General features: G+C 57.4%; 3 protein-coding genes and 1 pseudogene across 4 annotated transcripts; 1 reads left to right on the plus strand and 3 right to left on the minus strand.

Annotated features, from left to right (window-relative positions):
- Nucleotides 1-225: 225 nt before the first annotated feature.
- LOC308521689 (natural cytotoxicity triggering receptor 2-like) lies at nucleotides 226-2,564 on the minus strand. The gene is made up of 4 exons (XM_081094767.1): nucleotides 2,426-2,564; nucleotides 1,905-2,234; nucleotides 680-874; nucleotides 226-355 (listed from the first exon to the last, which is right to left on the minus strand). Exons 1-4 carry the CDS (start codon nucleotides 2,481-2,483, stop codon nucleotides 309-311), a joined length of 630 nt encoding a protein of 209 aa, XP_080950893.1. The 5' UTR covers nucleotides 2,484-2,564; the 3' UTR covers nucleotides 226-308.
- Nucleotides 2,565-2,953: 389 nt separating this feature from the next.
- Nucleotides 2,954-4,240, plus strand: LOC308521712 (flotillin-1-like; annotated as a pseudogene). The gene has a single exon. The product of its transcript is annotated as a flotillin-1-like (transcript).
- A 5,981-nt stretch (nucleotides 4,241-10,221) lies between these two features.
- LOC308521773 (natural cytotoxicity triggering receptor 2-like) lies at nucleotides 10,222-12,776 on the minus strand. The gene is made up of 4 exons (XM_081094879.1): nucleotides 12,634-12,776; nucleotides 12,106-12,435; nucleotides 10,866-11,060; nucleotides 10,222-10,525 (listed from the first exon to the last, which is right to left on the minus strand). Exons 1-4 carry the CDS (start codon nucleotides 12,689-12,691, stop codon nucleotides 10,479-10,481), a joined length of 630 nt encoding a protein of 209 aa, XP_080951005.1. The 5' UTR covers nucleotides 12,692-12,776; the 3' UTR covers nucleotides 10,222-10,478.
- Nucleotides 12,777-17,780: 5,004 nt separating this feature from the next.
- On the minus strand, nucleotides 17,781-21,453 carry LOC308521828 (natural cytotoxicity triggering receptor 2-like). Its single transcript, XM_081094940.1, has 4 exons — nucleotides 21,209-21,453; nucleotides 20,682-21,010; nucleotides 18,448-18,576; nucleotides 17,781-18,108 (listed from the first exon to the last, which is right to left on the minus strand). The coding sequence occupies exons 1-3, from the start codon at nucleotides 21,264-21,266 to the stop codon at nucleotides 18,538-18,540; spliced, it is 426 nt and encodes a 141-aa protein (XP_080951066.1). The 5' UTR covers nucleotides 21,267-21,453; the 3' UTR covers nucleotides 17,781-18,108; nucleotides 18,448-18,537.
- Between the last annotated feature and the right edge of the window lie 354 nt (nucleotides 21,454-21,807).

Below are 21,807 nucleotides of genomic sequence, written 5' to 3' on the forward strand. Positions count from 1 at the left end.
CGGCCCGTTTGAAATGAATAAAACTATTGAAAAAAAAGACCGTACCCTTTTATGTAATGATGTTTACTTTGAATTTATATTAGTTCACACAAACACTCCATCCATGCTTTTGTTCCGGCCCTCCGGTCCAGTTTAAAAACCCATTGTGGCCTTCGAGTCAAAAAGTTTGCCCACCCCTGGGCTGGGCAGAGACCTCACAAAAGAAGTTACTGAAGCCTTTTTCTTCCCTGAGAGATCAGTTTATTTGTTTGTTCGTTTGGGGAACAGAGAGAGGATGTGATGTTTGCTAGGGGAGGAAGGCATGCCCCTCAGCTCCTGGAAGGGTGACTTTGCTGCTCCCCTGGGTTTGGCTCCCCTGAGGAGTGAGAGAAACAGACAGCATTTGCACGTGATCCATCCATGCCAGTCCCGGCTTCAGCCTCCCTCCCTCCTCTGAAGAAAAGACTGGATTGCAGAGCAGCCAAAACCATGCTGGCCGCTCCCGCCTCCAAGTCTTCCTGTCCTGGTGAGCCCATCCCAGTGCCATTCACAGGATCCCAGGGCTGGGCCAACCTCCTGGGCAAAGAAGTTGGCAAAGTCAGGGGGCAAACTCTGGGGAACCTCTGAGCTCTTGTCTGCAGCTACCATCTGGGTCCCCTCATTCATTTCCACCCCAAGCCCGGCCTCGGCCCCCACTCACCTGAGGCCCTGGCTTTCCGGAGAAGGACCAACAGGATTGAGAACACCAGGCCCTTGTTCAGGACGAATCCGCAAGTCAGAACAATAGCCATCACCTGCGGCTCGGAAAGGGCCAGGGCAGTCGGCAGGCTCAGCTCCTTTCCTCCATGGATGGGTGATGGGACTTGTGCAGTAACATTCGAGGCTTGTGTGAGGGCTTCAGAAGAGAAATAGACCCCAATACCCTCATTGCCCGCCTTCTCGAAGCCAACTGCCCCCCGACACCCGCCGGCCTGTAGTGTCACCTCCACTGGCGAGTCCTGCAGGCAAGTCCATACTCCTGGCCTCACCAGCAACCTGGCCGCCTCCCTCCTCTGGGCCTCCATCCAACATGCCTCCATTACGCCACCCACACCCTGCATCATAACCTTTTATTTATATGTCTCAGGCTTCCATTCCCTTCCAGGACCTAGCCCCGTGCCCGACATGCAGTGGGCAATGAGCCCAGGCTTGGGCCGAGAATGACCGAGCAGCTGATGTGTGTGTGCCAGGCCCCCAGCTGATCAAACAGCGGGGCAGGCTCAGCAGCCAGGCAGGGGTCTTGAAGGTTCTGTTTAACCCTTGACCATCACGGGGAAATGCAGCGGGGCTTTGCACCTCTGAAGCTTTCAGGAGGCATATGGGGGAGAGTCTCAGGGTTAGGAGGAGCCTCAAGCTTCCCACGCTGAGGCTGAAGATCACTCAAGTATCAGGGGCGGTGCAGGGTGGGACCTAGGCTCTCTGAGCTCTTAGCCCCTGCAGCTGCCAGCCTCACCCCGAATCCCACGTCTGCTAACTGTGTGTGCCCCCTGCTTGGCCCCATTCCCTGAGCCCTCACAGTGACCTGTGACCCGCCTCAAGCACAGCCCTTGGAGAGAAGATGGGATTAGGGTCAGGGGGAGGGGTACCCGGAATGGACCCATAAGCCAGGCTTGCCCAAGCCTGAGGCAGCTTGGTGACTTGTAGAGTCAGCAGGGAGCCCTGTGAGAAGCAACAAGTGTTCAGAAAATTGTGTGCGCTGGGGAAGGGGGAAGCCACCAGAGCCGGCAGTCTGAGTTCTGGCGCTGGTTCTGCCCATAACCAGAGGCGACCTAGGGAAGGGCCCGGGGTTCAGCCACAGGGGTTGGGGGATCTGATTAGGTCCTTTCCAGCATCAGCTTCCTGTGGTTCAGGGACCCTAAGAAGCACAAACAGAGGGAAGGACTCACCCTGAGAGACCACCAGATGAATGGTTCTGAGAATGTCGACCCGGGGAGATTCATAGAATCCACATGAATACAAGCCCGAGTCCTTCTCTGCCAGCGCAGTCATGGTGACGGTGAAGTACCCCTGTCGGGGGTAATCCCTGATGACTAATCTCGGGTCTCTAGGCTCGGCCAGGGTCCTGGGACTGGTGACTAATGGGGTACAAGTTCCTGCTGATCTTTCTCTGCACCAGGTTTTTGTCTTCAATACTCGCTGGCCTGGATAATCGCACCTTACGAAGATTTCTTCCCCTTCCAGTTTCCGCAGCAGCTCTGACTGCTGTTCCCAGGAGCCTGAGAATAAACCCCCAGGTCAGGGAGCCCCACAGCCTGCTGCAGACCTGAGAGGGGCCCCCTCCTCAGGAAGTCTACTCTGCTACACTCAGTGCCCCCCGTCTGCCCGCCCTGCCTCGCACCTCCTCCCCACGCCCCTCAGGCCACCTCACTAGCATCCCTCCTCCTCTTCCCCTTGCCTCTGCCCTCACCTGAGGCCAGGAGCAGCAGCAGGACAAGGGGCAGCAGGTGCGGGGCCTCCCAGGCCATGGCCCTCTGTCTGAGGTGGGGTGGCAGCGGCCGCCCTGAGGAGAGGGTGTCAGAGCTGGCGGGGTTCAGCAACCACCCAGCCTGTGTGGGGAAGAAGAGCTGAGGAAGGCAAAGACTGCAGGTGGGGAGGGGGCAGGGAGGAAAGGAGGCCTGGGCCTATGCAGGACCCGCCCCTGTCCTGCTGCCTCTGGGCCTGGCTGGGGGCTCTCTGGGCCAAGCCTGCCCGCTGCTCCCTCCCCTGGGGCAGGTGTGGGGAAATGGGTGAGAGCCCCGGAGGAAATGGTGGTGAAATAGGAAGCCATTCCCCCTCCCTAGTACTCTGTGTCCCACCACTTCCTTCCCCGCCTCACCTGTCTCCTGGCCACCCAGAGAAGCAGGGCTGAGGGTGCAAGCAGGTGAAGGCCATGGGGTGGGCTTGCAGGAAGGTGGTGCGCAGCGGCCGTGGCTCGGCTCCCAGCTCCCTCAGAGCCATGTTCTTCACCTGTGGCCCCAAGGAGGCCATGGTGGTCTCCGGTTTCTGCCGGAGCCGCCCTCCCCCCCCCCCCCGTTGGTGTCCGGCGGCCATGTCTTTGTCCTGCCCTGCATCCAGCAGATCCAGAGGATCTCTCTCAACACATTGACCCTAAATGTCAAGAGTGAGAAGTTTTACACGCGCCATGGGGTCCCCATCTCTGTCACCAGCATCACCCAGGTGAAAATCCAGGGGTAGAACAAAGAGATGCTGGCGGCCGCCTGCCAGAAGTTCCTGGGGAAGATGGAGGCTGAGATCACCCACATGCCCTGGAGACGCTGGAGGGCCACCAGAGGGCCATCATGGCCCACATGACTGGAGGAAATCTATAAGGACCGGCAGAAGTTCTCAGAGCAGGTTTTCAAAGTGGCCTCCTCAGACCTGGTGAACATGGGCATCAGTGTGGTCAGCTACACCCTGAAGGACATTCATGATGACCAGGACTACTTGCACTCCTTGGGGAAGGCTCAGACCGCTCAAGTCCAAAAGATGCTCGGATTGGAGAAGCGGAGGCCAAGCGAGATGCTGGGATCCGGGAGGCCAAAGCCAAGCAGGAGAACGTGTCTGCTCAGTGCCTGGGTGAGATCGAGATGGCCAAGGCCCAGAGGGACTATGAGCTGAAGAAGGCCACCTATGATACTGAGGTCAACACGCGCCGCACGCAGGCCGACCTGGCCTACCAGCTTCAGGTGGCCAAAAGGAAGCAGCAGATCGAGGAGCAGCAGGTGCAGGTGCAGGTGGTGGAGCGGGCCCAGCAGGTGGCAGTGCAGGAGCAGGAGATTGCCCGCCAGTAGAAGGAGCTGGAGATCCGAGTGCGGAAGCCGGAAGCACAGCGCTACCAGCTGGAGCGCCTAGTGGAGGCTGAGAGTCCCAGCAGATCATGCAGGCGGAGGCCGAAGCAGAGTCTGTGAGGATGTGGGGGGAGGCCGAGGCCTTCGCCTTTGGGGCCTGGGCCCAGGCTGAGGCCAAACAGATGGCCAAGAAGGCAGAAGCGTTCCAGCTGTACCAGGAGGCTGCTCAGCTGGACATGCTGCTGGAGAAGCTGCCCCAGGTGGCAGAGGAGATCAGTGGACCCTTGACCTCGACCAAAAAGATCACACTGGTGTCGAGTGGACGTGGGGCCATGGGAGCGGCCAAAGTGACGGGGAGAGTACTGGACATCCTGTGCTGCCTGCCGGAGAGCGTGGAGAGACTCACGGGCGTCAGCATCTCCGAGGTGAACCACAAGCCTTTGGAAACTGCCTGAGCCCTCAACCTTCGCCGATGCCTAGCCTCATGGTTCAAGCTGCCTGAACGATCCCCGTGCTGCATGCATGTCAGCTGGCCTCCCAGAGCACGTCCTTGGGCAGTGGGATTCCACCGCTCACCTCTCCTTGCCAAATAGCCGTGCCTTGCCCCCTGCCCAGGCCCATAACACCAAGACTGCCAGTCCCCCAAGGGTTCCATGCCAGCTGTCTGATCATCCCACTCCACCCAGCTTAAACTACACTGAGCCTGTGCTCCCCCCCCACCCCCGCCAAAAAAAAAAGAAAGAAAAGAACAGAAAAGCAGGGCTGAGGGTGAGTGATGGAGGCAGGGGACCCTCTGGAGGCCCCAGTGCTCAGAGGCCTCCTGCCCAGGCTGCTGGGAATTGGGGTGTCCTGTGGGGACTGGAGGGCAGGAGGAGGTGGGGAGTCATTTCCAGGGGAGGAGGTGCAGGGCAGGTCCCTGGCAAGGATGGGGGAGCAAAGCAGACCTGGAGGGGGCAGGAGATGGGTGCGGGAGGAGGGGATGAGGGGGCAGAAAGGGGGTCTCTGCCCTCTGTGTCCCCAGCTCCCAGCCGCTACTATCATCACTCCTTAAGCCTTTACTGGAAGACCATACTAACCAAGCGCTTTTAGAAAATAATTTGTACTTTACATCCCTGTGACGAACCGGGCACCTCGCCAATAATATTGCAGTCACTGGGTGACGAGGCCACCAGGACCCAGGCAGCCGGGGAGCGGGGCCAGGTGTGACCTCCTCTAGGTGCTGGGTCCTTCCTTGCCACGGGGTCGTGTGGGAACAGGCTCTATGGATGGGCAGCGTGCATGGGTCTGCCTGGCCCAGGAGCCCTGATCGTGGGCAAGCAGGGTCGGTGGCCACCCTGCCTGACACTAGGGCACACCCTGGCCTCTGCCTGGGTCCTGCACCCACCACCTGGGGACCATGACCCCCTCTGCCCTCCCTTTCCCTTTACAATCGAGGACAAAACAGAGAAATGGGGTCCAGCAGGCTTTGAAAACATAGAATATGACACACAGTATTATAACTTGGAAAGTACTTGAGGGCCAGCAACCACAACGCACGTGCTCAGTCGCTTAAGTTTGTGTTGTTTCTTTTTATTCTGAAAAGTCTTGAGGTAGGAATGAGTGTCCCCTTTCCCAGGGGAGGAAACCTGAGGCCCGGGAGGGTTAGTGACCTGCGCAAGGTCACACGGGACAGGTGGCAGCCCTGGTCCCTGGTCCCGGTCCTGAGCCCTGTGCAGCGCTCTCCCCGGGACAGCCTGCCCTCCAAGGAGACAGGGCAGTCTGGCTGCTGCCAGGGTCCATGGAGGGGAGGTCTTGGGGACCCATTTTTCCCAGGAGAGTTAAATTCCCTGCAAATTGCATAGCAGGTGGCAGCCACACCTTCCTGGTGGGGAGGACAGATGTCAGTGTGTGTGTGTGTGCGTGTGTGTGTGCACCAGGCCAGCCAGTTCAAGTTGAGTCTCCCCTCTGGCGCCCTCTCCTGGACACAGAAAAGAAGTGCCTTTTCCCGATGGTCCCATAGGATTCCCCCAGTCCCCCTTCTCTCCCCATATCCATCTTGGAGTGGCCCCACTGAGGCCCTGGCTGTGTCGGTCTCCTGACCATGACCTTTGCTCTCCCACCTGGGAGGTCCCTTTCCAGGGCCGAGTAGAGATGCCGCATCTAGACCCCCCTGTTCTCCAGTCCGTCCAGGCTGCAGACCCGTCTTCAGGGGACAAATGCAGCCCTGATTGTCCGGCCTTCCCTGCAGGAGGGGCCATGTCAGAGTCAGGAGCCTGTGAGGCAGGCAGACATGGCAGGCTACTGGACCCGGCTCCTGAACTACATTCACCCCATTGGCCCCACCCACCCTCACCAGGCAGTCCTGGGCTGTGGGAGCCCTGATCTGTCTCCCTTTGTCACGGTGGCTCCTCTCTCCCCAGGGGAGGACACCCAGGGAGGTGGGTGAGGGGTGTGGCAATCCTACTCGCTGAGCTGTGCCCCCTCTTTCAGGGGACTCTGAAGGGCCTTCAGTTTCCTCCAATAGCTCAGACCTGGAGGCCAGGTAGGATTGGGGAGACAGTCCTGACTTCAGCCTCTGCACACCAGTCTGAGCTCAGACTGGTCCTGCTGTTGAGGGGGGCTCTCAGCTGCCCCTCACTCCTGTCCCAGGAGGGGCTGGCCAGCTGGTGGCTGCGGTGAGAGGGTCAGCTCCTCTGGCTCCCAGAACTTGAGGGACCAGCAGCCTGGCCAGGGCACATGGGAGGTCAGTCGGAGGGTACATGGCTGCAGGGCCGGGCTGGACAGCTCTGAGGACCCTGCTGCCGTTGCCTCTGGGACCCCCAGCTCTTAGTCACTTTTTCCTCCTCCGGGGGGGCGCTGAGACCCCACTGCCTCTGTGACTTTCTTCCCCACATTCATGGGGAAGCTGGAGAGGAGCAGAGGGTCCTGGTGGGGAGAGGGCAGCTGTCCACCCCGCCCCGCTCCCCTCAGCTGGATGGCTGAGCATTTAGCCTTCTTAAGAATACACATGAAAACTTCTTATATGCAGTAAAGAAATGTTGACATGAATTGCATGGGGAGACTCACCAGTGTGGGGTTTTCATCCCTCCCACAACAGAGGAAGAAACACAGAATTTGTATGTCTACCAATTACCTATGATTTGCAGAATCCTATATAATAAAATCTTAATATGCAGATCAACCGAACAGTGGAACAACCGGCAGAATGACTGGTTGCGATGAAGTGCACTGCCCCCTGAGAGGGAGGTGACCTGCGGCAGCAATCAGGGGGCTGGGCTGGCCAGTGGACAGCCCAGGCCACCAGCCTCGGTGGGTGCCAGTGGGGGGCCTCCCTATCACGCCACTCATCGGTCGCCCGACAGATTGCCCTGATTTCTGACCAGGCCTAGGGACTCTACCCTATATATTGGGAACTGTCTCTTAGATTTAAAAATTAAAACCTGGCAGGGCTACTCTAACACTGAAGAAACAGGATGATGCAGTGATGACATCCATGGACTCTGGCTTGCACATTTTGTGGTCAGCCCTGATTCTGACACTTATAACTGTGTGACAAAGCCAATTACTTACATCTCTCTGCTTCAGTTTTCCACCCATAAGATTGGGGAAAATGGCACTACTGCCTCAGAAGGATCATGTTATGTACTGCTTTTTATAATAAGGGCTAAAAAATGTAGCTGCCCATAGAAAAGCAGGATGCCTTTCATATGTATGAAAAGTATGATCACAGGTGCATGCAACATCCCTGTGATTGCAAGAGGGATGTCTGACTACCGGTTGAGGCCTGACATCCCCCATGGGGTCCCGGAGTGAGAGAGGAGCAGGTCGGGCTGAGGGACCCCTTGCCCCCTGTGCATGAATTTCATGCACTGGGCCTCTGGTTATAAAATAGTTGTCATTGAATCAGAATCAAAGAACCAGGAAGAATGTGCTACAGATGATACACTTTTCCATGGGAGTGCACATTTTTTTATGGAAAAGTGTGGCTTTGAGAGTCATTCCCTGAAGGTCAGAGGGCAATTCATATAAAATAAAGCACATGAATCACTTCTATGTGTTTTCAAGGACCCGCACGAATGTAAATACATGTATGGAAAGTGGAGTGAAAGGACATATGCATTAACTATATTAAGAGGATACCGATGGGGTTTCGAGTAGGAAGTGCAGCTGGGGGATGGAGGTGGACAAAAATAAATTCCATAAAACCAGACGAACGGTGAAGTGCGTCCATGGGTGACTGTGGGCAGGGACTAGGATGCTGATAGCGGGGAGGCCGCGCACCTGTGGGGACAGGGACATATGGGAACTGTACTGTGTCTTTAATTTTGCTGGGAACCTAAAACTGCTCTAAAAAATAGTCAATTTTTTTAAATGACCCAGAAAATGAAACCTATATAATTTTATTAACCAATGTCACCACAATAAATTTAATTTAAAAATAAAATGTATTTAAAATGCCCATGAGAGTGGTGGGTTTACCAGAGGCTTCACTGGAGGGCCAGAGACGCCCCAGCAGAGCGTGTCTGAACAGCAGCAAGGGAACAAGCACAGGTTCATTTGGATGATTCTTTGAGTCCCAGTTGTTTTATTTAATTATTATAAAAGCCTAGAGACCTGGTGCATGAAATTTGTGCACGGGGTGCTGGTTGGGGGGTGAGGGGGAGTCGTTAAGCCTGGCCAGCACCCTCTCGCCATCCGGGACATCTCTCTCACAATTCGGGACCGCTGGCTCCTAACCGCTTGCCTGCCTGTCTGCCTGCCTGATCACCCCTAACCACTCTGCCTGCCTGTCTGATTGCACCTAACCATTTGCCTGCCTGCCTAATCACCCCTAACTGCCTCTGCCTCGGCCCCTGCTGCCATGGCTTCACCCAGAAGGATGTCCAGAATGACTCCAGAAGGTTGTAAGGCTGTCTGGTCTAATTAGCATATTATGCTTTTATTTTTTTACTAGAGGCCCGGTGCACAAAAATTTGTGCACTCGGAGGGAGGGGGGTCCCTCAGCCTGGCCTGTGCCCTCTCGCAGTCTGGGACCCCTCGGGAGATAACGACCTGGTGGCTTAGGCCTGCTCCCAGGTGGTAGAGGGCAGGCCCAATCCCTAGGTGCAGCCCCTGGTCGGGCTCAGATCAGGGCCGATTGGGGAGTTGGGGCGCCGCCCCCTGTCATGCACAGAGCAGGGCCCATCAGGGGGTTGGGGAGCTCCCCCCTGTCACACACAGAGCAGGGCAGATCAGCGGGTTGGGGCACCACCACTGTCACACACAGAGCAGGGCTGATGGGGAGGATATGGCTCTACCCCGTCACACACAGAGCAGGGCCCGTGAGGGGGGGCGGTGGGGGGGGGGGGGGTTGTGGCACCGACCTCTATCACCCACAGAGCAGGGCCAATCAGGGGGTTGGGGCGTCGCCACTCTCACACTCAGGGCAGGGCCGATGGGGAGGTTATGGCTCTACCCCGTCACACACAGAGCAGGGCCTGTGCGGGGGGGGGGGGGGGGGGGGGTTGGGGGGGGGTGGTTGGGGTGCCGCACCCTGTCACACACAGAGCAGGGCCAATCAGGGGGTTTGGGTGCCGCCCACTGTCACGCTGATCCCAATGCCGGGAGGCCTCGCGGCTCCACTGATCCCGGTGCTGGGAGGCATATTACCCTTTTACTATATAGGATAGAAGCCTGGTGCATGGGTGCGGGCCAGCTGGTTTGCCCTGAAGGGTGTCCTGGATCAGGGTGGGGTTCCCCACTGGGGTGCCTGGCCAGCCTAGGTGAGGGGATGATGGCTGTTTGCAGCTGGTCACACACCCTTCAGGGTGGGGGTCCCCACTGGGGTGCCTGGCCAGTCTGGGTGAGGGCTGTTTTCAGGCTGGGGGTGACTGAAACTCCCAACTGCTCCTTTTTTCCTTTTTCCTTTTTTTTTTTATTCTGGGCCAGCTTTAGCTTGAGGCTTGGCTCCAGCTCTTAGGCCTCCACTGCTGAAAGTAGGTTTCTGGCCTTTGCTTACAATATTGCAATCCCACTGGCTGAAGTCCGGCGGTATTTGTTACATAGTTTCTTAAACTGCAGGCTCGGAGGCCTGCAGTCGCAGACGGGGAACGTTGGTTTCCTCTGTCACTGAGGCAAGCAAGCCTCATGTTAGTTTCAAGCTGCCTGGCTGCCGGCCGCCATCTTGGCTGTCAGTTAATTTGCATATCTTGCTGATTAGCCAATGGGAAGGGTAGTGGAGTGACACTAATTACCATGTTTCTCTTTTATTAGTGTAGATAAAAGATAGATTGCCATTTTCTTGGCCTCTGATTAGTTCAGTGGGTCTCCTTCCTCAAAGCTCCCCACACTTTCAGCTCAGTACGTTTCTCTCAGTAAGAAAGGGGCTGGGCCAGCCGTGGGCAAAATACGGCCCCCAAGCCAGATCCAGCACGTTTGAAATGAATAAAACTATTGAAAAAAAAGACCGTACCCTTTTATGTAATGATGTTTACTTTGAATTTATATTAGTCCACACAAACACTCCATCCATGCTTTTGTTCCAGCCCTCCGGTCCAGTTTAAGAACCCATTGTGGCCCTCAAGTCAAAAAGTTTGCCCACCCCTGGGCTGGACAGAGACCTCACAAAAGAAGTTTCTGAAGCCTTTTTCTTCCCTGAGAGATCAGTTTATTTGTTTGTTCGTTTGGGAAACAGAGAGAGAATGTGATGTTTGCTAGGGGAGGAAGGCATGCTCCTCAGCTCCTGGAAGGGTGACTTTGCTGCTCCCCTGGGTTTGGCTCGGCTGAGGAGTGAGAGAAACAGACAGCATTTGCACGTGATCCATCCATGCCAGTCCCGGCTTCAGCCTCCCTTCCTCCTCTGAAGAAAAGACTGGATTGCAGAGCAGCCAAAACCATGCTGGCCGCTCCCACCCCCAGGTCTCCCTGTCCTGGTGAGCCCAGCCCAGCGCCATTCACAGGGTTCCCGAGGATGGGCCAGCCTCCTGGGCAAAGAAGTGGGCAAAGTCAGGGGGCAAACTCTGGGGAACCCCTGGGACATGGCCCCTCTGAGCTCTTGTCTGCAGCTACCATCTGGGTCCCTCATTCATTTCAACCACAAGCCCGGCCTCGGCCCCCACTCACCTGAGGCCCTGGCTTTCCGGAGAAGGACCAACAGGACTGAGAACACCAGGCCCTTGTTCAGGACGAATCCGCAAGTCAGAACAATAGCCATCACCTGCGGCTCCGAAAGGGCCCGGGCAGGCGGCCGGCTCAGCTCCTTTCCTCCGTGGATGGGTGATGGGACTTGTGCAGTAACATTCGAGGCTTGTGTGAGGGCTTCAGAAGAGAAATAGACCCCAATACCCTCATTGCCCGCCTGCTCGACCCCAACTACAGCCCCCCTCAAGCCCGCCAGCCTGTAGTGTCACCTCCTCTGGGAAGTCCTACAGGCAAGTCCATACTCCTGGCCTCACCAGCAACCTGGCCCCCTCCCTCCTCTGGGCCTCCATCCAACATGCCTCCATTATGCCACCCACACCCTGCATCATAGCCTTTTATTTATGTCTCAGGGTTCCCATTCCCCTTTCAGGGCCTCGCCCCGTGCCTGACATGCAGTGGACAATGAGCCCAGGGTTGGGCAGAGAATGACCGAGCAGCTGATGTGTGTGTGCCAGGCCCCCAGCTGACCAAACAGTGAGCTGGGCAGGCTCGGCAGCCAGGCGGGGGTCTTCGAAGGTACTGTTTAACCATTGACCATCACGGGGAAATGCAGGGGGGCTTTGCACCTCTGAAGCTTTCAGGAGGCATATGGGGGAGGGGCCCAGGGTTAACAGGAGCCTCAAGCTTCCCACTCTGAGGCTGATGGTCACTCATGTATCAGGGGCGGGTACAGAGTAGGACCCAGTCCCTCTGAGCTCTCTCGGCTGCTGCAGCTCCCAGCCTCACCCCGAAGTCCCACGTCTGCTCACTGTGGCTGTCCCCTTCCTGTCCAAATTCCCTGAGCCCTCACAATCACCTGTGACCTGCCTCAAGCACAGCCCTTGGAGAGAAGGTGGGATTAGGGTCAGGGGGAGGGGTGCCTGGAATGGACCCATAAGCCAGACCTGCGCAAGCCTGAGGCAGCTTGGGGATGGGTACGAGTCAGCGGGGAGACCTGTGAGAAGCAACAAGTGTTCAGAGAAGTGTGTGAGCTGGGGAAGGGAGAACTCACCAGAGCCGGCAGTCTGAGTTCTGGCTCTGGTTCTGCCTGTAACCGGCAGCGACCTCAGGAAGGGGCCCTGGGTTCAGCCACGGGGGATGGGGGACCTAATTAGGTCCTTTCCAGCATCAGCTTCCTGTGGTTCAGGGACCCTGAGAAGCACCCACAGAGGGAAGGACTCACCCCGAGAGACTGCCAGACGGATGGCTCTGAGAATGTTGATACGGGAAGATTCATAGATTCCACACCAATACAAGCCCGAGTCCTTCTCTGCCAGGGCAGTCACGGTGACAGTGAAGTACCCCTGTCCGGGGTGATTCCTGATGACAAATCGCGGGTCTCTGGGCTCCTGACTGAGCCTGGGACTGGTGACTAATGAGGTACAATTTCCTGCTGGTGTTACTCTGCACCAGGTTTTCCTTCTAAAACCTCGCTGGTCTGGATCATCGCACCTTATGGAGACTTCCTCCCCTTCCAGTTTCCTCAGCAGCAGTGACTGCTGTTCCCAGGAGCCTGAGAATAAACCCTCAGGTCAGGGAGCCCCCTGCCTGCCTCAGAGCTGAGAGGGGCACCCTCCTCAGGAAGTCCTCCCTGCTACCCTCACTGTCCCCCTGCCGACCCCCTCCCTCGCCTCGCCCCTCCTCCCCACATCCCTCAGGCCACCTCACTGGCATCCATCCCTCCTCCTCTTCTGCTCGACTCCGCCCTCACCTGAGGCCAGGAGCAGCAGCAGGACAAGGGGCAGCAGGTGCGGGGCCTCCCAGGCCATAGCCCTCTGTCTGACCTGAGTGGCAGCAGCCGCCCTGAGGAGAGGGTGCCAGAGCTGATGGGGTCAGCAGCCGCCCAGCCTGTCTGGGAAGAAGAGCTGAGGAAGGCAAAGACTGCAGGTGGGAGGGGTTCAGGGAGGAGGGAGGCCTGGGCCTATGCAGGACCCTCCCCTTCCCTCTGCCTCTGGGCCTGGCTGGGGGCTCCCTGGGCCAAGCTTGTCCCCTGTTCCCTCCCCTGGGGCAGGTGTGGGGAAATGGGTGAAGCCCCGGAGGAAATGGTGGTGAAATAAGAAGCCATTCCCCCTGCCTAGTACTCTGTGTCCCACCACTTCCTTCCCCGCCTCACCTGTCTCCTGGCCACCAAGAAAAGCAGGGCTGAGGGTGAGTGATGGAGGCAGGGGACCCTCTGGAGGCCCCAGTGCTCAGAGGCCTCCTGCCCAGGCTGCTGGGAATTGGGGTGTGTGTGGGGATTGGAGGGGCAGGAGGAGGTGGGGAGTCATTTTCAGGGGAGGAGGTGCAGGGAGGATCCCTGGCAAGGGTGGGAGAGCAAACCAGACCTGGGAGGGGGGAGGAGATGGGTGCGGGAGGAGGGGAGGAAGGGGCAGAAAGGCGGTCTCTGCCCTCTGTGTCCCCAGCCCCCAGCCGCCATTATCATCACTGCTTAAGCCTTTGCTGGAAGACCATACTAACCAAGCTCATTTAGAAAGTAATTAGCACTTTACATCCCTGTGACGAACAGGGCACCTCGCCAATGATATTGCAGTCACTGGGTGTGGTGTCAGGGGGCACTGACATGCTGGGGGACCACTTTGTAAAGTATGTGACTTCCCCCTCTATGCTGTACACCTGAAAGCAACACAAAATCACACGGAATGCAAACTGGAACTGAAAAATAAAAATTAAATAATAAAAGAAAAGAATCTGTCATTAGAGGAGCTACAGGAAAACATTGTCACGGCTGCTTATAGTCAACAGACAGACAACCAGTTCAGAGAGCCCTGCACATGCCCAGTGTGGACAGCTGGGCTGGCAGCGGCAGACTCCTGAGGCAGAGACTGGCCTGGGGTGAGGGAGGGGGCACAGTGTGGGGACCAGGCAAGGGCAGGAGCAGCCCTTGGCCACAAGGAAGCTCACTCAGGACCTTGGTTCCCTGCTTCCCATTCAGGGGCGTGGGCTGCCCTGGGAGGGGTCCCCTGGGGAGGGCCTCCCACCCTCCCTGCTCCCAGCAATGGGGCCAATCCATCAGCCCTGCAGGAGGAGGGGGGGGAAGAGGGAGGTGGCTGAACCCCCACCAAGTGCCTGACCCAGGGTGTGCAGCATTTGAAAGTGCTGGGAGCCTCGCCTTCCTGCTGACCTCACAGTGGAAAGTAGCAAACCCACCTGCTGGCTCCTCAGTTCAATCATCCGAATGTCCAGGGGTGCCGGGGACTCCATGTCCATCCTTCCCCTGGCCACTACAGGTCACCCCCGCAGGGTACCCCGTCTCAGCCCCTTCCTCAGGAATCTCGGTTCTCACCACCTGAGGCAGCCACGGCCTTGGGCTGCCTGACACCCGGCCCTGCCTGCACCCCTGCCCTGGTTCTGCTGGGACCTGGTCCCCTGGAGCTCGGGGACAAGGGTGGGAGAGGAAGACGGAAGTGAGATGCTGGGACCTGGGGGATGATGTCCCACAGCCTGGAGCTCCAACGAGGCCACCAGGACCCGGGCACCTGGGAACCTGGGGCCGGTGTGACCTCCTCTAGGTGCTGGGTCCTTCCTTGCCACGGGGTCCTGTGGGAACAGGCTCTAAGGATGGGCAGCGTGCACGGGTCTGCCTGGCCCAGGAGCCCAGATCATGGGCAAGCAGGGTCGGTGGCCACCCTGCCTGACACTAGGGCACACCCTGGCCTCTGCCTGGGTCCTGCACCCGCCACCTGGGGACCATGTCCCCCTCTGCCCTCACTTTCTCCTTACAATCCAGGACAAAACAGAGAAATGGGGTCCAGCAGACTTTGAAAACAGAATATGACACACAGTATTATAACTTGGAAAGAACTTGAGGGCCAGTAACCACAACGCACGTGCTCAGTTGCATAAAGTCTGTGTTCTTTCGTTTTATTCTGAAAAGTCTTGGGGTAGGAATGAGTGTCCCCTTCACAGCAGAGGAAACCTGAGGCCGGGAGGGTTAGGACCTGCACAGGGTCACATGGGACAGGTGGCAGCCCTGGTCCCTGGTCCCGGTCCTGAGCCCTGTGCAGCGCTCTCCCCGGGACAGCCTGCCCTCCAAGGAGACAGGGCAGTCTGGCTGCTGTCAGGGTGCATGGAGGGGAGCTGGGGGGACCCGTTTTCCCCAGGGGAGTTCAACTCCCTCCAAGTTGCATAGCAGGTGGTAGCCACACCTTCCTGGTGGGGAGGACAGATGTCAGTGTGAGTGTGTGTGTGTGTGTGTGTGTGTGTGTGTGTGTGTGAACCAGGCCAGTCAGTTCAAGTTGAGTCTCCCCTCTGGCGCCCTCTCCTGGACACAGGGAAGTGGTGCCTCATCCCTATGGTCCCATAGGATTACCCCAGTCCCCCTTCTCTCCCCATATCCATCTTGGAGTGGCCGCACTGAGGCCCTGGCTGTGTTGGTCTCCTGACCATGACCTTTGCTCTCCCTCCTGGGAGGTACCTGTCCCAGGGCCGAGTAGAGATGCCGCATCTAGACCCACATGTTCTCCAGTCCCTCCAGGCTGCAGACCCGTCTTCAGGGGACAAATGCAGCCCTGATTGTCCAGCCTTCCCTGCAGGAGGGGCCAGGTCAGAGCCAGGAGCCTGTGAGGCAGGCAGACATGGCAGGCCACCAGGCCAGGTTCCTGAACTACATTCGCACCATTGGCCCCGCCCACCCTCACCAGGCAGTCCTGGGCTGTGGGAGCCCTGATCTGTCTCCCCGTGTCACGGTGGCTCCTCTCACCCCAGGGGAGGACACCCAGGGAGGGGGGGGAGGGGTGTGGCATCCTGCTTGCTGAGCTGTGGCCCCACCTTCAGGGGACTCTGAAGGGCCTTCAGTTCCCTCCAATAGCTCAGACCTGGAGCCCAGGTGGGAATGGGGAGACAGTCTTGAGTTCAGCCTCTGCACCCCAGTCTGGGGTCAGGCTTGTCCTGTAAACTGAGGCAGGCTCTCAGCTGCCCCTCAGACCTGTCCCAGGAGGGGCTGGCCAGCAGGTGGCAGCAGGGAGAGGGTGGGCTCTGCTGGCTCCCAGGACTTGAGGGACCAGCAGCCTGGCCAGGGCACATGGGAGGTCGGTCGGAGGGTACATGGCTGCAGGGCCGGGCTGGACAGCTCTGGGGGCCCTGCTGCCGATGTCTCTGGGATCCCCAGCTCTTAGTCACTTTCTCCTCCTCCAGGGGGGCCGCTGGGACCCCGCTGCCTCTGGGACTTTCTTCCCCACGTGCATGGGGAAGCTGGAGGGGAGCAGAGGGCAGCAGAGGACACAGGGTCCTGGTGGGGAAAGGGCAGCTGGACGCCCCGCTCCCCTCAGCTGTTCGGCTGAGCATTTAGCCTTCTTAAGAATACACATGAAAACTTCTTATATAGAGTAAAGAAATGTTGAAATGAATTGCGTGGGGAGACTCACCAGTGTGGGGTTTTCATCCCTCCCACAACAGAGGAAGAAACACAGAATTTGTATGTCTACCAATTACCTATGATTTGCGGAATGCTATATAATAAAATCTTAATATGCAAATCAACTGAACAGTGGAACAACCAGCACAATGACTGGTTGCGATGAAGTGCACTGCCCCCTGAGAGGGAAGTGACCTGCAGCAGCAATCAGGATGCTGGGCTGGCCAGTGGGTGGCGCCAGGCCACCAGCCCAGGTGGGTGCCACGGGGGGGGGGGGGGGGGGGGCACCCTCCTGATCACCCTGCTCACCAGTCACCACACAGCTGGCCCTGATTGCTGGCCAGGCCTAGGGACTCTACCCTATATATTGGGAACTGTCTCTTAGATTTAAAAATTCAAACCTGGTATGGCTGCTCTAACACTAACACTGAAGAAACAGGATGATGCAGTGATGACATGCATGGACCCTGGCGTGCACATTTTGTGGTCAGCCCTGATTCTGACACTTATAACTGTGTGACAAAGCCAATTACTTAACTTCTCTCTGCCCCAGTTTTCCACCCATAAGATGGGGAAAATGGCACTACTGCCTCAGAAGCATCATGTTATGTACTGCTTTTTATAATCAGGGGAAAAAAATGTAGCTGCCCATACAACAGCAAGACACTTTCACCTGTATGAAAAGTATGGTCACTGGTGCATGCAGCGTTCAGATCGTGAGACTGATGTCTGACTGCCAGTTTAGGCCCGACCTCTCCCGAGGGGTCCCAGATTGAGAGAGGACACATGCTGGTCTTGCCTCTTGTGCACGAATTTCACACACTGGGCCTCTAGTTATAAATACTTCTCATTCAATCAGAACCAGAGAACCAGGAAGAATGTGCTAGAGACAAGGCAGTTTTCCCTGGGAGTGCACATTTTTATGGAAAAGTGTGGCTTTGAGAGTCATTCCCAGAAGCTCAGAGGGAAATGCGTATAAAATAAAGCACATGAATCACTTCTATGTGTTTTCTAGGACCCGCACGAATGTAAATACATGTATGGAAAGTGGAGTGAAAGGACATATGCATTAACTATACTAAGAGGATACCAATGGGGCATCGGGTAGGAAGTGCAGCTGGGGGATGGAGGTGGACAAAAATAAATTCCATAAAACCAGGCGAACGGTGAAGTGCGTCCATGGGTGACTGTGGGCAGGGACTAGGATGCTGATAGCGGGGAGGCCGCGCACCTGTGGGGACAGGGCCATATGGGAACTGTACCGTGTCCTTAATTTTGCTGGGAACCTAAAACTGCTCTAAAAAATAGTCTATTTTTTTAAATGACAAGTAGATGAAACCTCGGTAATTATATTAACCAATGTCACCCCAGTAATTTTAATTTAAAAATAAAATGTTTTTTAAAAATGACCAGGAGAGTGATGGGTCTGCCAGAGGCTTCACCGGAGGGCCAGACACGCCCCAGCGGAGCGGGTCTGAACATCAGCAAGAGAACAAGCGCAGGCTCATTTGGGTGACCCTCTGAGCCCCAGGTGTTGTATTTACTTTTCATAATAGACAGTTTGCCGTGTTCTGGGCCTCTGGTTATTTCAGTGGGTCTCCTTCCTCCCAGAGCTCCCCACACTCTCTGCTCAGTACGTTTCTCTCAGGAAGAAAGGGGCTGGGCAGAGACCTCACAAAAGAAGTTTCTGAAGCCTTTTTCTTCCCTGAGAGATCAGTTTATTTGTTAGTTCGTTTGGGGAACAGAGGGAGGATGTGATGTTTGCTAGGGGAGGAAGGCATGCCCCTCAGCTCCTGGAAGGGTGGCTTTGCTGCTCCCCTGGGTTTGGCTCCCCTGAGGAGTGAGAGAAACAGACAGCATTTGCACGTGATCCATCCATGCCAGTCCCGGCTTCAGCCTCCCTTCCTCCTCTGAAGAAAAGAATGGATTGCAGAGCAGCCAAAACCATGCTGGCCGCTCCCACCCCCAGGTCTTCCTGTCCTGGTGAGCCCAGCCCAGCGCCATTCACAGGGTTCCCGGGCCTGGGCCTGCCTCCTGGGCAAACAAGTGGGCAAAGTAAGGAGGCAAACTCTGGGAACCCCTGGGACATGGCCCCTCTGAGCTCTTGTCTGCAGCTACCATCTGGGTCCCTCATTCATTTCCACCCCAAGCCCGGCCTCGGCCCCCACTCACCTGAGGCCCTGGCTTTCCGGAGAAGGACCAACAGGACTGAGAACACCAGGCCCTTGTTCAGGACGAATCCGCAAGTCAGAACAATAACCATCACCTGCGGCTCCGAAAGGGCCCGGGCAGGCGGCCGGCCTGGAAGGTCAAGCACAGCGTTGGAGTCCTAGGTTTGACCATCCTGAGGCCGAGAGGGTGGGTGTCTGCCGGATGATCTCCTCTGAAGCTCAGCCTGCTCCCTGCCTCCCGGCCACCACAGCAGCCAAGCAGGGACTTTGAGGCTGGGCCTTACTTTCCCATAATCCTCTGTGCTGGCTCTCACCCTAAAGCAGAGGTTTTCAGCCTGTGGGTCGCGACCCCTTTGGAGGTCGAACGGCCATTTCAGAGGGGTCGCCTAAGACCATCCTGCATATCAGATATTTATATTATAATTCATAACAGTAGCAACATTACAGTTATGAAGTAGCAACAAAAATAATTTTATGGTTGGGGGTCACCATAACATAAGGAGCTGTATTTAAAGGGCAAGAAGGTTGAGAACCACTACTCTAAAGGGATCTACCTGGTCTCCAGCCCCTAATATCTCCCTTCTGCATAGCTCCTGCCCACAGCTCCTGCATCAATCACTCTGCACTGAGCCCTCCCTCTCCCTCTCAGGGCGCCCTGGAAAGCCCTTCGTGCTCCCATTGCTACAGGACAAAGTGCACAGGCTGCAGGCGCCCAAGGCTCTCGCAGTCTGAATCCACCACCGGCCCTGCTTTAGCCTCACCATCTCCTCTCCACTCAGCCCCACTGTCTCCATGTGTCGCTGACACCCGGTGAGAGCATGTCCCCACCTGCTCCTGGTGGCGGCCACCCCCTTCTGCAGGTGTTACTCCTCTGCTACCTCCACAGCTTCTCCTCCTCCAGGTGGTGCTCTCTACACCCCTCGGGCCCCATGGCCCAGCAGCTCTGTGCAGAGGGTTTCTGTCCATCCCCTTCCTTCAACTCCAAGGAAGTTTGCTCAAATCCATTGGGCCCTGGGCCACGTTTTCTAGGTGACGCTCTGTCATCAGCCATAGAAACACCTTTGTAATCATAGCTCCCCACCCCCAGCTCCTTTCCTCTGTGGCTGGTTGATGGGACTTGTGCTGCCTTGAGGCAGTCACATTCAAGGCTTGTATGAGGGCTTCAGAAGAGAAATAGACCCGAACTTCCCCCGCTGGCCTGCTCACCCACCCAACTGCCCCTCCCTTCCGACCTGCTCGCCCCCCAACTGCCGCCCCCACCCCAACCACCGGGCTGTGAGTCCCCTCCTCTGGGAAGTCCTGCAGGCAAGTCTATACTCCTGGCCTCACCAGCAACCTGGCCCCCTCCCTCCTCTGGGCCTCCATCCAACATGCCTCCATTATGCCCCCCACACCCTGCATCATAGCCTTTTATTTATGTCTCAGGGTTCCATTCCCCTTCCAGGGCCTCGCCCCATGCCCGACATGCAGTGGGCAATGAGCCCAGGCTTGGGCCAAGGATGACCGAGCAGCTGATGTGTGTGCGCCTGGTACCCGGATGACCGAACAGCGAGCGGTACAAGCTCAGCAGCCAGGCGGGGTCTTTGAAGGTACTGTTTAACCCTTGACCATCACTGGGATATGCAGGGGGGCTCTGCACCTCTGAAGCTTTCAGGAGGCATATGGGGGAGGGGCCCAGGGTAAGGAGGAGCCTCAAGCTTCCCACTCTGAGGCTGATGGTCACTCATGTATCAGGGGCGGGTACAGAGTAGGACCCAGTCCCTCTGAGCTCTCTCGGCCCCTGCAGCTCCCAGCCTCACCCCGAAGTCCCATATCTGCTCACTGTGGCTGTCCCCTTCCTGTCCCCATTCCCTGAGCCCTCACAGTCACCTGTGACCCGCCTCAAGCACAGCCCTTGGAGAGAAGGTGGGATTAGGGTCAGGGGGAGGGGTGCCCGGAATGGACCCATAAGCCAGACCTGCACAAGCCTGAGGCAGCATGGGGATGGGTACGAGTCAGCGGGGAGACCTGTGAGAAGCAACAAGTGTTCGGAGAAGTGTGTGAGCTGGGGAAGGGAGAACTCACCAGAGCAGGCAGTCTGAGTTCTGGCGCTGGTTCTGTCTGTAACCAGCAGCGACCTCAGGAAGGGGCCCGGGGTTCAGCCACAGGGACTTGGGGACCTAATTAGGTCCTTTTCAGCATCAGCTTCCTGTGGTTCAGGGACCCTGAGAAGCACCCACAGATGGAAGGACTCACCCGGAGAGACAGCCAGACGGATGGGTCTGAGAAAGTTGATCGGGAAGATTCATGGAGTCCACACCAATACAAGCCCGAGTCCTTCTCTGCCAGCGCAGTCACGGTGACAGTGAAGTACCCCTCTCCGGGGTAATCCCTGATGACAAATCGCGGGTCTCTGGGCTCCTGGCTGAGCCTGGGACTGGTGACTAATGAGGTACAATTTCCTGCTGATGTTACTCTGCACCAGGTTTTCCTACTCAAACCTCGCTGGACTGGATAATCGCACCTTATGGAGACTTCCTCCCCTTCCAGTTTCCGCAGCAGCAGTGGCTGCTGTTCCCAGGAGCCTGAGAATAAACCCTCAGGTCAGGGAGCCCCCTGCCTGCCTCAGAGCTGAGGAGGGCCCCCTCTTCAGGAAGTCCTCCCTGCTACCCTCAGTGTCCCCCTGCCGACCCCCTCCCTCGCCTCGCCCCTCCTCCCCACATCCCTCAGGCCACCTCACTAGCATCCATCCCTCCTCCTCTTCTGCTCGACTCCGCCCTCACCTGAGGCCAGGAGCAGCAGCAGGACAAGGGGCAGCAGGTGCGGGACCTCCAAGGCCATGGCCCTCTGTCTGACCTGAGTGGCAGCAGCCGCCCTGAGGAGAGGGTGCCAGAGCTGGCGGGGTCAGCAGCCGCCCAGCCTGTCTGGGAAGAAGAGCTGAGGAAGGCAAAGACTGCAGGGGGGAGGTGTTCAGGGAGGAGGAGAGGCCTGGGCCTATGCAGGACCCTCACCTTCCCTCTGCCTCTGGGCCTGGCTGGGGGCTCCCTGGGCGAAGCTTGTCCCCTGTTCCCTCCCCTGGGGCAGGTGTGGGGAAATGGGTGAAGCCCCGGAGGAAATGGTGGTGAAATAGGAAGCCATTCCCCCTCCCTAGTACTCTGTGTCCCACCACTTCCTTCCCCGCCTCACCTGTCTCCTGGCCACCAAGAAAAGCAGGGCTGAGGGTGAGTGATGGAGGCAGGGGCCCTCTGGAGGCCCCAGTGCTCAGAGGCCTCCTGCCCTGGCTGCTGGGAATTGGGGTGTGTGTGGGGACTGGAGGGGCAGGAGGAGGTGGGGAGTCATTTTCAGGGGAGGAGGTGCAGGGAGGATCCCTGACATGGGTGGG

This window comes from Myotis nattereri (assembly GCF_964212035.1).
Source record: "Myotis nattereri genome assembly, chromosome: 6".
Lineage (NCBI taxonomy): Eukaryota > Metazoa > Chordata > Mammalia > Chiroptera > Vespertilionidae > Myotis > Myotis nattereri.

Excerpts from the sequence above, each read along its gene's own strand:
- LOC308521773 (XM_081094879.1), bottom strand. The coding sequence starts at position 12,691 with ATGGCCTGGGAGGCCCCGCACCTGCTGCCCCTTGTCCTGCTGCTGCTC. Across the intron at positions 11,061-12,105 it reads CCGTCTGGCAGTCTCTCGGG|CCCTCACACAAGCCTCGAAT; the intron begins GTGAGTCCTTCC and ends TCTCTTCTGAAG. Across the intron at positions 10,526-10,865 it reads CCGGAAAGCCAGGGCCTCAG|CCGAGCCAAACCCAGGGGAG; the intron begins GTGAGTGGGGGC and ends CTCACTCCTCAG.
- LOC308521828 (XM_081094940.1), bottom strand. The coding sequence starts at position 21,266 with ATGGCCTTGGAGGTCCCGCACCTGCTGCCCCTTGTCCTGCTGCTGCTC. Across the intron at positions 21,011-21,208 it reads GCTGCTGCTCCTGGCCTCAG|GCTCCTGGGAACAGCAGCCA; the intron begins GTGAGGGCGGAG and ends GTTTATTCTCAG. Across the intron at positions 18,577-20,681 it reads CCGTCTGGCTGTCTCTCCGG|GCCGGCCGCCTGCCCGGGCC; the intron begins GTGAGTCCTTCC and ends TTGACCTTCCAG.
- LOC308521689 (XM_081094767.1), bottom strand. The coding sequence starts at position 2,483 with ATGGCCTGGGAGGCCCCGCACCTGCTGCCCCTTGTCCTGCTGCTGCTC. Across the intron at positions 2,235-2,425 it reads GCTGCTGCTCCTGGCCTCAG|GCTCCTGGGAACAGCAGTCA; the intron begins GTGAGGGCAGAG and ends GTTTATTCTCAG. Across the intron at positions 875-1,904 it reads TCATCTGGTGGTCTCTCAGG|CCCTCACACAAGCCTCGAAT; the intron begins GTGAGTCCTTCC and ends TCTCTTCTGAAG.